The sequence below is a fragment of the Sciurus vulgaris genome, assembly GCF_902686455.1.
Source record: "Sciurus vulgaris genome assembly, chromosome: 10".
Taxonomy (NCBI): domain Eukaryota; kingdom Metazoa; phylum Chordata; class Mammalia; order Rodentia; family Sciuridae; genus Sciurus; species Sciurus vulgaris.
In genome coordinates this window covers 121447363-121461546 of record NC_136470.1, presented here as the reverse complement: position 1 = coordinate 121461546, position 14184 = coordinate 121447363, and the positions used below count along the sequence as shown (strand labels likewise).

The window sequence follows — 14184 nt, the reverse complement described above, 5'->3', positions numbered from 1 at the left end:
TTCTCCAGGGAACCCTTTTGATTTGGAGCATCTGGAGCTCCAAACTGGTGCTCTTTATTAACACGTCGCTGGGAATTGTGCTTCTGGAGTTCACATAGCAGGAAAATGGAAAGCCACAGAGAAGTTAAATTACTTGGGGAGCAAGAGGCAAGAGTGGAGTCAGCCTCCACTTACTGAATCTCCCTCCACGTGGGCCAGGTTGGGCACCAGGTGTCTTAAACTCATTCTCTGGTGCTGTCTCCATAACTCAGTTGCTACCATTTCCACTTACTATTGGAGAAAATGCTGTTCAGAGCGATCAGATTAGTAGCCAAAGGTCGTGCCAGGATCTGAAACTCCAAAATCCAAACCATCAAAAATCAGAGCACTGTATTGCCTGAGGGATGGTACAGAGGAGCTGAAACCTTTTCCTTCTTCTTACAATTCATCTACATATACTTTTAAACCTGTCTTCTGCCCTGTGTTAACTTGCTCTGTCTCCTGCAGGCCATGTAGTGGGTATTTGATTGATTTGAGCAGCCTGGGTCATGGTTCCATGGTCCAATCCACATAACACAGTTTTTGAGGTCAAGTGTCTGTGACCTTGAAGGGGCCCTGGCCAGAAAGTTCTGCTGAACCATCCATCTACTGCCATCTCATTTCCTGGCGTTACCCCCGACCCCTCCCTCCCATTGTCACAAATGTGATCTGTGCCAGCTATGCCTGGGGTCCAGATCCACTCCAGCACCTCTGCTGGGGCACCCATTGGGGCATGTAGACTTGACAGGGCTGCAGTGACCCACAGCTGGAGATGAGGTTGGCCCTGTGAGGGGGTCGGGGTGGAAAGGGTCAGCTGGTTCTTGCTGGAGTCTTCCACTTAGCAGCTTGGGGAAGAATGTGGGAAATTTCTGAATTTATTGGAAAAATTTTTAAATGTCTCTTTCAGGAAAAGAGATGAGATAGATGATCTTTTACATTATTCCCATCTTCTTCTCATGAGACTGCTGAGGAAGCTAGTGGAGATTAGTAACTGCTGTTGATTCATTACTGATCTGGATGGAGGGAGGGTGGTCTTTTCTGAGCTCAGTACTCAGAAACTCAAGTGCTCCCAAACGGAGCTCATCTCCACAGACGCTTTTCCTCCAGTACCTTGTCTCCAGCATGGCTTTGCCTCCTCCTGGCCTTCACGTTAGAAACACAATCACCTCTCTTCCTCCACCTGGAATCAGTATGAATTCAGCTTCTGCAGGAGCCCCTGAGCTGGTCCCTCCCCACAAGCCTGCTGCCCTTGAATTCAGCTGCTAGGCCTTGAATTCAGCTGTCATGATTGTCCTCACTCCTCAGCATATGCTGAGTCTTCGTGATGCCTCTGTGAAGTCAGCAACAGGATGCTGGGATTTTCAGAAGCAACCTTGAACTAGTCACACAGCTGAGCCCTGTGCTAGGCAAGTGGCATCCTGAAAACCAGGGGGAGCCATCCAGATAACGAAGGGCAAGATGATTCTGTGCAGACTGTGAGCAAAGGCTTGAACACAGAGTGTGTGCCCTGGGGACTTTTGAGAGTATAACCTTGATGGTGTTTGAGGAGCAAAGTGGACAGCAGCAGGTGTTGCTGGATCCAAAGCTGCATGCCAAAGCACCCTGAAACTTGGTGCTTCAAACGACGACAACTCTCGGTTTCCTGGCAATCCGCAGTGGGTACAGGGCCCAGTGGAGGTAGCTCATTTCTGTTCTAATTGGCATCAGAAACTGGGACTGGAATCATTTGAAAGCTCATTCAGTCCTATGCTGACAATTGAACTCTAACCCAAGGCTGAAACCTTAGCTGGAGTTGTCAGCTGAACACCAACATGTGGGTTCCCGGTGAGTAAAGAAGACTGGGCTTCCTTATGGTGCGTTGTCTGAGTTCGAAGGATCCTTAGAAGGGGCCGTGCAGATTCTCTACCACGTTTAGGACCAAGCCTCAGAAGTTACATAGCATCGCTTCTGCTTCATTCTTCTCATTAGAAGCAAGTAGCCAGTGTCTCATATTCAAAGAGAGAGAACATATACCCTGCTTCTTTGTGGCATGTCATTGTCACATTGTAAGAGGTGCATGTTCTTGGGAGATATTGATGTGGCCATCTTTGCAAAATATGATTAACCTCAGCAGGGTATGGAACCAAAGAGTAGGCAGGCAGGGTATAGTATATTGGGTTTCAACCCTCTTTCCTTCCTTCCTTCCTTCCTTCCTTCCTTCCTTCCTTCCTTCCTTCCTTCCTTCCTTCCTTCCTTCCTCCCTCCCTCCCTCCCTCCCTCCCTCCCTCCCTCCCTCCCTCCCTCCTTCCTTCCTTCCTTCCTTCCTTCCTTCCTTCCTTCCTTCCTTCCTTCCTTCCTTTACTTTCTTTCTGTTTTGGTACCAGGGATAGAATCCAAGGGTGCTCAATCACTGAGCCACATCCCCAGCCCTTTTTAAAAATTATTTTTATTTTCAGGCAGAATCTCACTAAGTTGTTTAGGGCCTTGTTAAGTTGCTGAGGCTGACTTTGAACTTGCAATCCTCCTGCCTCAGCTTCCAAGTCGCTGGAATTACAGGTGTGGGCCACCACACCCACCAAGAACATTGGTTTTCATTCACACGAAGTGGGAGCCAGTGAGACATGTTGATTTGGGTGTGACCTGCTCTTATTTGCTTTCAAGAAAGCTCTCCTGGGGTGATTTGGGGAAAGATTTGGAGAGATCAGACAAAAGGCGTGGGAGAGGCTGTTGCAGTCATCCAGGGGAGAAATGGTGAGGCCTGAGCCAAGGCATGCACCTGGACATGAGGGAGGGGTCAAATACGAGAAACCCCAAGAAGAAATCACAGGGTCTGGCAATGGGGTGAGTGCTCGGGGCATCCAGGGGATTCTTGGGAAGCTGAGTGAAGGTAATGGGAAATGAAGGAAAAAGAGGAGAGGTTTGTGGGGAAGACCATGAGTCCCATCTGGGAAGTGATTAGTCTCAGGAGTCTGAGAACATAAGGTGGGCTGTCCACCAGATAGTAAATGGACCTGAGTGCAGAGCTCTGGGGAAAGTTCTAGAATAAAAATCAAGATTTGAGGACCACTGTTCTAGTGGCAAATGGCATTACCCCTAAGTGTGTGCAGAAAAGGTACATGTCCAGAGAAGGGGACTGCGGTGTTTTGGGGACATTTAACCTTAGGGGATGGTCAGAGGAGAAGGACATGGCAAGGAATTCAGGATCAGATTGCCTTTCCCAAGTCCCTGAACCAGGGAACTGAGTGTGCACGGTGCCCTGAGTCTGTGGAAAATGATCAGACTAACAAAAATCATCACCGTCACCATCACTATCACCTCCCCATCCCCATCACCCTCACCATCACCTTCACCATCACCTTCACCATCACCTTCACCATCACCTTCACCATCACCTCTCCATCACCTTCACCATCACCTCCACCATCACCTCTCCATCACCTTCACCATCACCTTCACCATCACCTCTCCATCACCTTCACCATCACCTCTCCATCACCTTCACCATCACCTCCACCATCACCTCTCCATCACCTTCACCATCACCTCCACCATCACCTCTCCATCACCTTCACCATCACCTCTCCATCACCTCTCCATCACCTTCACCATCACCTTCACCATCACCTCTCCATCACCTTCACCATCACCTCCACCATCACCTCTCCATCACCTTCACCATCACCTTCACCATCACCTCTCCATCACCTTCACCATCACCTCTCCATCACCTTCACCATCACCTCCACCATCACCTCTCCATCACCTTCACCATCACCTCCACCATCACCTCTCCATCACCTTCACCATCACCTCTCCATCACCTCTCCATCACCTTCACCATCACCTTCACCATCACCTCTCCATCACCTTCACCATCACCTCTCCATCACCTTCACCATCACCTCTCCATCACCTCTCCATCACCTCTCCATCACCTTTCCATCACCTTCACCATCACCTCTCCATCACCCCTCCATCACCTCTCCATCACCTTCACCATCACCTCTCCATCACCTTCACCATCACCTCTCCATCACCTTCACCATCACCTCTCCATCACCTTCACCATCACCTTCCCATCACCTCTCCATCACCTTCACCATCACCTTCACCATCACCTTCACCATCAACTTCACCATCACTGTCACTATCACCTCTCCATCACCTTCATCATCACCATCACCTCCCCATCACCATCACCTCCCCATCATCATCACCTTCACATCACCTTTACTATCACTTCCACCATCACCTTCACCATCACCTTCCCATCACCTTCACCATCACCTTCACCATCACCTTCACCATCACTGTCACTATCACCTCTCCATCACCTTCATCATCACCATCACCTCCCCATCACCATCACCTCCCCATCACCATCACCTCCCCATCACCATCACCTTCCCATCACCTTCACCATCACCTCCCATCACCATCACCTCCCCATCACCTTCACCTGTTACTTTTCCATAATCTGTTTTAAGGTTCTTATCTTTCCTTCTGCCTGTAGTGGCAGCACCTGTAGGCTAGGAGATTTCTATGCTTTTCATTTTCTAATTATTACCACTTATTACCCTCTGCACAGATCGTCAGAGCCAGGACATTCCTCTAGTTCAGTGATTGTAACCCGTGTTGCAACAAATCATAATGGCCACCCTGTCCTGGAGGAAAAGCATGACCCAGAAGGGTATCTTCCACTGGCTGCTTGGGGATGTGAGACTCCTGGCCTGGAACCCAGTCATGTCTGGCCCAACAGCTGAGAACCCAGGAGGGCCCAAACTGTTAGAAATACTGAGTGTCATGAAAAATCAGACACATGCTTCCAAGTAGCCCTGCAAGGCAAAATTTACTTCTGCAGAAGGGTGTGCTACTGAACAAAGTCTGCAAGCGAGCACCTGCTTTTATCCCTAACAAGGCACTGCCTCTTGCTCTGATAGGAGGAACTCAGGGTTACAATCTATGAGATTGGCTAATTTAAAATTGGGGAGGGCAAAGTTCAGAACGGCTGATGGGGTCATTTAAAGAAATCCACAGGCTGTGGTGCTATTGTGTAACTCTCCCTTCTGCTCCATTTCCTCTCTGGCTGCCTTTCTTACATCCCAATTTTACATTTAAGGCTAAATACTATATTCTGAAAATGGACCACCAGAGTTTCTGTTTCTCAGCTTGGAGCTAAGGATGCCATCAAACCCCTCTCCCACCTCCCTGATATACATCTGTCCCATGAACCATGGAACTCACATTTACTCAGTACTCTTAGGACAAGGTATATGGGATGCAGTGAGATATAGTGACAAATAGCCTCAATTCCTCCCTAAGACCTTGACCATCCATCCAGAAAGGAACCACAAACTCAGATACCCTGATAAGGGGTCGAGATAGGCCTCATAAGAAGCCATAACAAGGTTGGTGAGGATGTGAATGGGACATTCATTCAAACCAGGTGATACATCACGGTGCCTTATTGGAGACATTAGAAATGGGCCTTCGAGGTTGGGTACTGGGGATGGAGGACAGGTCAGGAGAAGTGGACCTGGGGCTTGTTGTACATGCTCCTGGGAGTAGCCTGAGTTGGATGGGGGTGGCCGTTAGCCCTCACAGGGCACAGGAAGAAGGCAGCTCTCCAGTCCATGGGGCACTGGGAACAACTCAAGGTGGTGAATACCCTAGATGCTGGGCTGATAAGTCGGGCCTTTCTCTTGGGGATGCCTTTCCTGTGGCCTTAGTGGGCTACTTACCACAGCAGTGATGAGATATAGGAAAGAAGACATTTGCAGAGTGCCTCCAGCTACAGAGCCATTTCACCCTCAGGACCACCCTATGAACTACATGCACCTGTTATGGTCTGGATGTGAGGTGTCCCCCAAAAGCTCATGTGTGAGACAATGCAAGAAGGTTCAGAGGAGAAATGATTGGGCTATGCGAGTCTTAATCCAGTCAGTGAATTAACCCCCTGATAGGGATTAATTGAGTGGTAACTGAAGTGGTGGGGTGTGGCTGGAGGAGGTGGGAATTGGGGTGTGGCATTGGGTATACATTTGTGTCTAGCAAGTGGAGACCTCTCTCTGCTTCCTGATCACCATGCAAGCTGCTTCCCTCTTTCACACACTTCCGCCATGATGCTCTGCCTCACCTCAAGCCCGGGAGGAATGGAGCTGACCTTCTATGGACTAAGACCTCTGAAATCTCAAATAAACTTTTCCTCCTCTGCAATCGTTTTGATTGGGTCCTTTTAGTTGCAGCAGTGAAACAGCTGACTAAAATAGTCCCCATGTAACAGATGAGGAAACACCTGCCCGCTGGGCCTCACCCCCAAAGGCTCCATGTGGAAGGCTGGCGGGCGCCAGGCCTCGCTGCGTGGAGGCCTCACGGGCGTCGTCTGTTCCCCACAGGTGTTCGTGCTCTGCCATGGCCTCCTGCAGCTCTGCCAGCTCCTCTACAGCGCCTACTTCAAGAGCAGCCTCACCACCATCGAGAAGCGCTTTGGGCTCTCCAGTTCTTCCTCGGGTCTCATTTCCAGTTTGAACGAGGTGAGCAGGAGATACTGGGCTATCAGATCCCCCTGCATACCACCCTGATCACAGGAAGAGGGAGGAACAGAACAGGGGCCTGGAGGCTGGGGGTGCACCTAGGGCACAGGCCTCTCTCTGCATCAGGACACAGAAGGCACCCTCCTCAAGTTGGCCTTGACTTGGATAATACCCTGACACAAGCTGGCCTCACTGGCGACAGAGCAAGGAAAACAAGTCTCTACGTTTGTGTCACCACAGTCCTCTCCGCCCTGTGGCACTGGCACACAGTGAGTAGCCCACAGGCCTCTTTCCTGCTGAGTCTGGACAGTGCCTTTGAATCCTTCTCAGCACAGTGTTCGAGGCCCCTCTACTCATCAAAACCGGAGCTGGCATGTAAGGCAAATGCTCTCTTCCAACTCAGCCCCCAAAACTGCAAAATCTGTTATCTGCCATATTGTCCCTGTGCTTGGAACAAAAGTGTGGGTCCAGGAACAACTGGAGTTTTCAAGGGGCAGGGAGTAGCTAGCTGGGATATGACACAGGGTCTGTTTAAGACAGCGGGCTGTGAGGCAAATTAGGGGTGTCATATTGCGCCAGAGCTGTCATTCAATCCAAACGAAAATAACCATTAATTTTCCCTTCCCCAAACTGCAAGAATCTGAGTCCACATTAAGCCTATGAGCACAATTTGAGATAAATACCATCAGAGGGTTTATTCTTCAGTTCTAGTGTGTGTGTGTGTGTGTGTGTGTGTGTCTAAGTATCCTGTGTCATTGTGTGACTGTGTATACTTGTGCATCTGTACATGACTATTGTTTCTGTATATATCTGTGTCTATATGTGTCTATATTTGTGTGTGACTATTCAAGAATCTGTGTATGTATTTGTGTGTAACTGTTTGTGTATATGTGTGTGACTGTGTCTATGTGTATCCATATTTATGGTATCTGAGGATTTATGTATAACTGTGTGTATGTCTATTTATGCATGACAGTGTGTATGATTGTGTGCATGTCTACATCTGTGTCTGGTGTCGTGATTTGTGTGTGACTGTGTGTATCTGTATCTGTATGTATTTGTGTACCTGTCTTGTGTGTGACTGTGTAGCTGTGAGTAACTGGGGATGTGTGTGGCTGCCTGGGTGTGAATTTGTGTGTGTCCTCTGTGCACCCACATCTGCGGGTTCTGAGGATTTGAGTGTGGCCATGTGTGTGTCTTTGTGTATGTTTGTGAGCCTGGGGGTGTGGAAAGAATCCAGCCTGTGCAGGGGCGGGTGAGGCCATCTGGATCTCGGCCTGTGTGGTCGGTGTGAGGCTGGAGCTCACAGTCTCAGAAGCCTTCTCAGGGGCGAGGTGAAGGGACACAGGTCTGGCATGAAGTTCAGGGGCAGTAGGAGGGGCTCGTTGAACAAGAAGAGCCCACAGGAGTCTTAGCTCTGGGAAGCAGTGGCTCCTCTTGTGCCCTCTAGCAGCCAGGGCTGAGGAGCCAAGGTGAGCAGGAGCCCAGAGACCCTGCCTTTAAATGCCTGTCACTAGAGCTGTGGGGACCCTTGGGCTCAAGACACTGCAGGGCAGGACATGCTACTAATGGGCTTTGCGACAGCTCTAGGTGGCCTCCCAGTGAGTCCTTGGAGCTGTTCCAGGGGCACTGTGGGGCTGAGGGGGGTGAGGCCTGAGGCCCATTTCTTGACTTGCACAGCTGCCATTTCAGGGTGTGTTTTCTAGAAGGGAAAAGTACTTCTTTCAAAGGGCCTGTGCTGCTGAAGACAAGTTTGACAGCAAGGCCCTAAGCCAGCAGCAGCCACAACACCTGACGAGGGCTAGCTTCCCACAGAGAAACGCGCCCCCTGGGAGAGGCCAAAGGACCCGTGCAGCCTGGTGGCCACCACCTGTCCATCCTCCCTGGAACCTCCTGGGGCCCTTCCATCGCTCTCACACAGCCTTCTCAAGTCGGCCTCAGCACAGCTGAAATGGTCTGACAATTCCATTATTCTGTGGAAAATGACGGGGAAACATGAAGGACAGACAGGACATCCAAGAAGCCAAGAATAAAGCCCTCTTCCCAGAGGCAGGTTTCAGAATGTTCTAGAACCCCCTCCCCTGCAGGGGCTTCTGCTGAGGCTGCCTCCTCATGCACCTTTCTCTCGGCTATGCTATAGTGCTGCACACAGCACATCCTCTTCTGGATAAGCCTCCATGTGCATGTTAGTTCTTTCACTGGCTCAACTCATTAATGGGCACCAACTATGTGTCAGGCCCTGTGCTGGGAGGTAGGAAAGAACAGAGAGACAAAAATCTCTAGTTACAGAGATAAACCATCTCGGAAGGCTGAGGCAAGAGGATTGTGAGTTCAAAGCCAGCCTCAGCAACTTAGGGAGGCCCTAAGCAACTCAGTGAGACCCTGTCTCTAAATAAAATGAAAAAAGGACTAGGGATGTGGCTCAGTGGTTGAGTGCCCCTGAGTTCAATCCCCAGTACCCCTAAAAAAAGATAGTTGTGGGGTCAAAGTAGTCGGTCCAGAGAGCTCATTCTCCAGGGAACACCAGGAACATGGAGTTACCAATGTTTCCAACCAGGAAAGGACTTAGCCAGGCTGTACTACCCTTCATTTTACAGAAGTGGAAATAGACGCAGAGAAGGACGGGGCAGATCAGAAGCAGAGCTGCTGGGACAGACATGCACTTGTCCAGGAAGAAGCCAAGGACTCTAGTGAAGCCTGGGCACTTTAAAGGCAGGCCGCCCTGGTTCAAGCCACCTCCTGACTTCGTGAATGTGGGCATGGTATTCAATGTCCTTCTGTCCCGTGTGAAATAAAAGTTGTCGTATGGTTAGATGAGATGATGCTTCTTTCTGCCTTGGTTGCCTTTCTGTCTACCAGGCCAAAGTCCTTGGCTCCTTTAATTAGATCCTGATTAAACTTAGTTGGGGAGCATGTGCTTTTCCTAGGAGTCAACCAGGATTGGAGGCTCCCTTGGATTTTGCCCCTAAAGATTGGTTCTATGATGGTTGATGTTTAGCTTAGGGCTCTTCATGTCTCTGGAGAATTACTTGCCTTGGGCTCGTCTGGAAGATGGAGGCTAGGTTGGGTTGACTAGAGGGAAAGCTGAGACTGCGCATGCGTGTCCAGGGACGAGACTTTCGGGACTGGCTGGGTAGCTCTGCTGGGGCTGGGAGCCTCTTCCCGCTCTGGTCTTCTGGGCGAGGTGTGGTCAGGTGTCCTGTGGGATGGATGAGAATGGGATCTGTGGGCTCACCGGGCCCCTCTGGTCCCTCTGCAGATCAGCAATGCCATCCTCATCATCTTCGTCAGCTACTTCGGCAGCCGGGTGCACCGTCCACGACTGATCGGCATTGGGGGTCTCCTCCTGGCCACCGGTGCCTTCGTCCTCACCCTGCCGCACTTCCTCTCGGAACCCTACCAGTACACCTCGGCCAGCATCGGTGAGTGGCCTCCGCCCCCGGCCTCACAAGGACGGGGAACGGCGCATCTGCTCCTGGGGGTGTGGATACCACCCTGGGCCCCGAATTATGTTTTCGAATCTTATGTCCAATAAAGAACTTGTATTCAGAGTTTGGAATGAACTCTCAGATTCAACCATCAAACAACAAATAACCCAATTTAAAAAGTGGGCAGAAGGCTTGGACCAGAGTTTCTTGACTATAATGGTTTGGTTGCTCCATAATGCCCTTCTGAAACTCAGAACAGCCAAAGTACTTAGACAGACATTTTTTCCCTAGATACACTGAGTAATGGTCCCAAGCCCCTTTGGTAAGGATGGAGCATGCAGCCCTCCTCCTTCCTATGACTCCCAGGACTCCCTGTCAGAAATGACCTAAATGCCACTTGCCTGAGGACACTTGTGAACAGTGCCCCTGATGAGAACTGGAGGAAATAGGGTCCAAGCACCAACCATGAGATCTGGGGATTTCCGGATATTTAATGGCACTTCCTGACGTGTCCATCATGCTTCAGATGACACTGCATTCCTACAGTGCCGGCATCATGCATTTGTTCCCGGGGACACCAGTGGAGAGCAGAGAAAAGGTGTAAGTCAAGGATTCAAAGATGTGCAGTGAACTACCCCAAGGGCCAGTTGGTTAAGGGGGTGGTGGGCTTAGGTCTCTTGGCACTTGGAGGAATGCTCCTTCTGGGACCCCCACCTCTCTGTGGGGAGATGTCCAGGGCAGGATGAGATGGGTAGAGTTTACATGATTTGTAAGCATTGTGTTAAATGGTACTAAATTGCCCAGGGACAGATCCCTTTTAAAATTTTTGTTTTATTTTCATATGAAAAGATTCAAAACATAGGCAAAGTAAATAATATAACCCATACCTATGTACTTCAAGATTTAGCAGTTTTCCTTCAGAACTTTTTTTTTTAATAGCTGTATTAAGATTTACTTCACATGCCATATAATGCATCCTTTTTTAAGTGCCTAATTTAATCAATTTTGGTATATTACATCATTTTTTCTAAATTGTGATAAGATGAACATAATATAAAATTGGTTGTTTTAACCATTAAGTATACAATTCAGTGTTGTTAAACACATCCTAAACGTCCAACTACCACTGACATTTCTAAAACATTTTCATGACTCCAAACAGAAATTCTGTATCCATAAGCAAAATCTCGCCACTGCACCCCCAGAGCCTGGTCACCTCTTGTCCACTTGCTGCCTCTGTACATTTGCCAAGTCTAGATATATCAGGTTAAAGGGGAGTCATACAATATCTGTCCTTTTGTGCCTGCCTTATTTCATTTAGCGTATGTTTTCAGGATTTATCCATGTGGTAGAATGTATCAGAATCATTCCCTATGACTGAGTATATTTTGTTGATGTATATGACACGTTGTACTTATCCAGTCATCTATTGATAAACACTTGGTATTTTAGTCAGCTTTTTCATCACTGTGACCAAAAGACCTCACAAGAACAACTTAGAGGAGGACAAGTTTATTTTGGCTCTTGAATTCAGAGGTCTCAGTCCATAGATGGCTGAATTTGTTGCCCTGGGCCCAAGGTGAGGCAGAACATCATGGTGGAAGGGTGTATTCAAAGAAAGCAGCTCAGGACATGGCCTCAAAAAGCAGAGAAAACTCCACTCACCACGGACAAAACATAACTCCCAAAGGCACACCTCCAGTGATCTACTTTCTCCAGCCATACCCTATCTGCCTACAGTTACTGCGCAGTTAATCCATCAGTGGGTTAATCCACTAAGATTAGGCACTACCTCATAATCTAATTGCTTCACTCTGAAAATTCTTGCACTGGCTCACACATGCACTTTTTGAAGATGCCTCACATCTAAACCATAACACAGGCATTGTCCGACCCCTCCTTTTAAAAAGGAAGTTAGCGTTCCCTGCTCTTTCTCCCTCGCTTCTCCCCATGAGTAGCTGCTGGCCGTTAGCTGGTGTCCTTAAGCCACTGTTTATCTGTGTACCTACTGCTCCTCCTTCTAGTGTCCTGCTTCTTGAGTCTTGTTTTTCCTTCTTACTGGTTTGAAAGTTTTATGTTATTTGTTACCTTACATTAAAAATTTTTCTAAAAATTTGTTATGCAGGAAAATTGACTTTTTTGGGGGGTGAACTACACGTCCATAAATTATAACACATTTATAAATTCAAATAAGAATCACTGCAATCAGGGTCCCTAACAGTTCCATTGCCCCCCAAAATGCCATTCTGCTATTCCTTTATACACACTCTCCCCAGACCTGAAAACCCTATTCTGCTTCTATCACTATACATTAATGGTTTTGAGAATATCTTATAAATGGAAGCCCCTGGCACGTAACCTTTGAAATTCATCTGAGATGTTCCATGAATCAACAGTTCCTTCCTTTTTATTCCTGACATACGTTGCGTGGATGTACCTCCGTTTATCCATTGACCTACTGAAAGATATTTGGACTGTGTCCAGTCTGTAGCCATTATTAACAGATTGCTGCAAATTTTTTTGTACAGGTGTTTGTGGGAATACGAGTTAATGTTGTTTTTTCTGTGCTATTTGTTATCCAAATGTCTTCTTTGATGAATTTTTTATTCAAGTCTTCAACCCATTTTTAAATTGGATTATTTGTTTTATTTTTTATTGTTGAATTTGAGGGTTTGTTACAAATTCTGGATACTTCTTTACTGGATGTGAGATTTGCAAATATTTTCTCCCCATCTTTGACTTTCATATTCTTTTAACAGTGTCATTTGTAGAGCAAAAGTTTTAAATTCTGATGAAGTCCAATTTATCTTTTTTCTAAATCTTATTTTTTGACTTGTGCTTATGGTGCTTCATTCGAACTCTGCCCAACCTTAGGACTCAATGTGTTTTCTAAAGGTGTTCCAGTTTTACATTTACATTTAGATCTGTCATCGATTCTGATTTAAATTTTTATAGGATTCCTTTAATTTTTCCTTTTAGTGTATGTCAAATTGTATCAGCACCATTTGTTGAAAAGTCTATCTTTTTTTTCATAAAATTATTTTTGTGCCTTTATCAAAAATAAATTGGCTGGGACCAGGGATATAGATCAGTAACAGAGCACTTGCCTCGCATGCAGGTTCCACACATAGCACTGACTGCCAAAAAAAAAAGTCAGTTTCTGGATTTTCTATTCCAAGTTATTGATCTGTGTGTCTATCTTTGCCAGTATCACAAGGTCTTGTGAGTGCTTTATAGCACATCTCCAACTTCATTATTTTTCAAAACTGTTTTACCTATTCTAATTCATTTGTCTGAGCATGCACATTTTAAAATTAGTTTGTCTATATTTGAAAGAAAACTCCTTCTGGAATTTTATCAGAATTCCAGATCAATTTGAGGACAATCACATGCTTATTATGTCAGGTCTACTCACCTGTGAACACAATATACCTCACCATTTTTTTTTACATTTAATATTGACCTGTGATTTAGCAAACTCTGAGGTTGATCTATTCTGTTCTTCAAGAGAATATGATAAGAATTCCAGGATATTTGGTGCCCCTGACCTCTCCCATCTTCTTTTTTGGTTGACTAGTATTCTATTTCCACCTGTCTTGAATCTCCATAGTGGTCATTAGCATAATTTATAATTTTTATTATATTGTTAATATAAGTAAGTTGCTGTTTATTTATACTTACCCACAAGTTTACTGGTTTCTTTGTTCAGCAATGCTTTTTGTGATTCACCCACTCTGCTGATCAATTCCCTTTTTCCTGAAGTATATCCTTTGGTGCTAATTTCAGGTAGGCCCATGAGTGAGAAAATCTCTTCTTGCCTTAAAATGTGCCAATTTTATCTTTGCTCTTAAATTAGAGTTTGGCTACAAACTGTATTAACTGTATTAAATGAATACAAACTATTTTAAATTAATGAGTGTTTCTTCTGAGTGCTTTGAAAGATAATGCACCTCCTCTTTTGGCATTTTTTGATGGTGTTGGGACTGCTAATTAGCATCCCTTTTTAGGTATGATTTTTTTTCTACATAGTTATACTTAGCAGTTTTGTCTTTTCTGTGTTGTTCTGCATGTCTATCATAAGTTGTCTGAGTATGGGTTTATTTTTACTCATCTATTTGGAAGTTCAATGCTGTTTTTCTGGAGATTAGGATTGAAGATGAAGGTTTTTCTTAATTCTGAAAAATGCTAAGCCAAAAGTGCTCCTAATATCACGCACACTTTTTTTT

At 46.6% G+C, this 14184-nt stretch overlaps 1 protein-coding gene across 1 annotated transcript in view; it reads left to right on the top strand.

Annotated features, from left to right (window-relative positions):
* The window catches only part of SLCO2A1 (solute carrier organic anion transporter family member 2A1), an 81764-nt gene that overhangs the window by 29191 nt on the left and 38389 nt on the right, over positions 1-14184 (top strand). Inside the window, exons 2-3 of the mRNA XM_079156044.1 lie at positions 6393-6530; positions 9790-9952. Of these exons, the coding sequence (XP_079012170.1) occupies positions 6393-6530; positions 9790-9952 (301 nt within the window). The remainder of the gene's footprint in view (positions 1-6392; positions 6531-9789; positions 9953-14184) is intronic.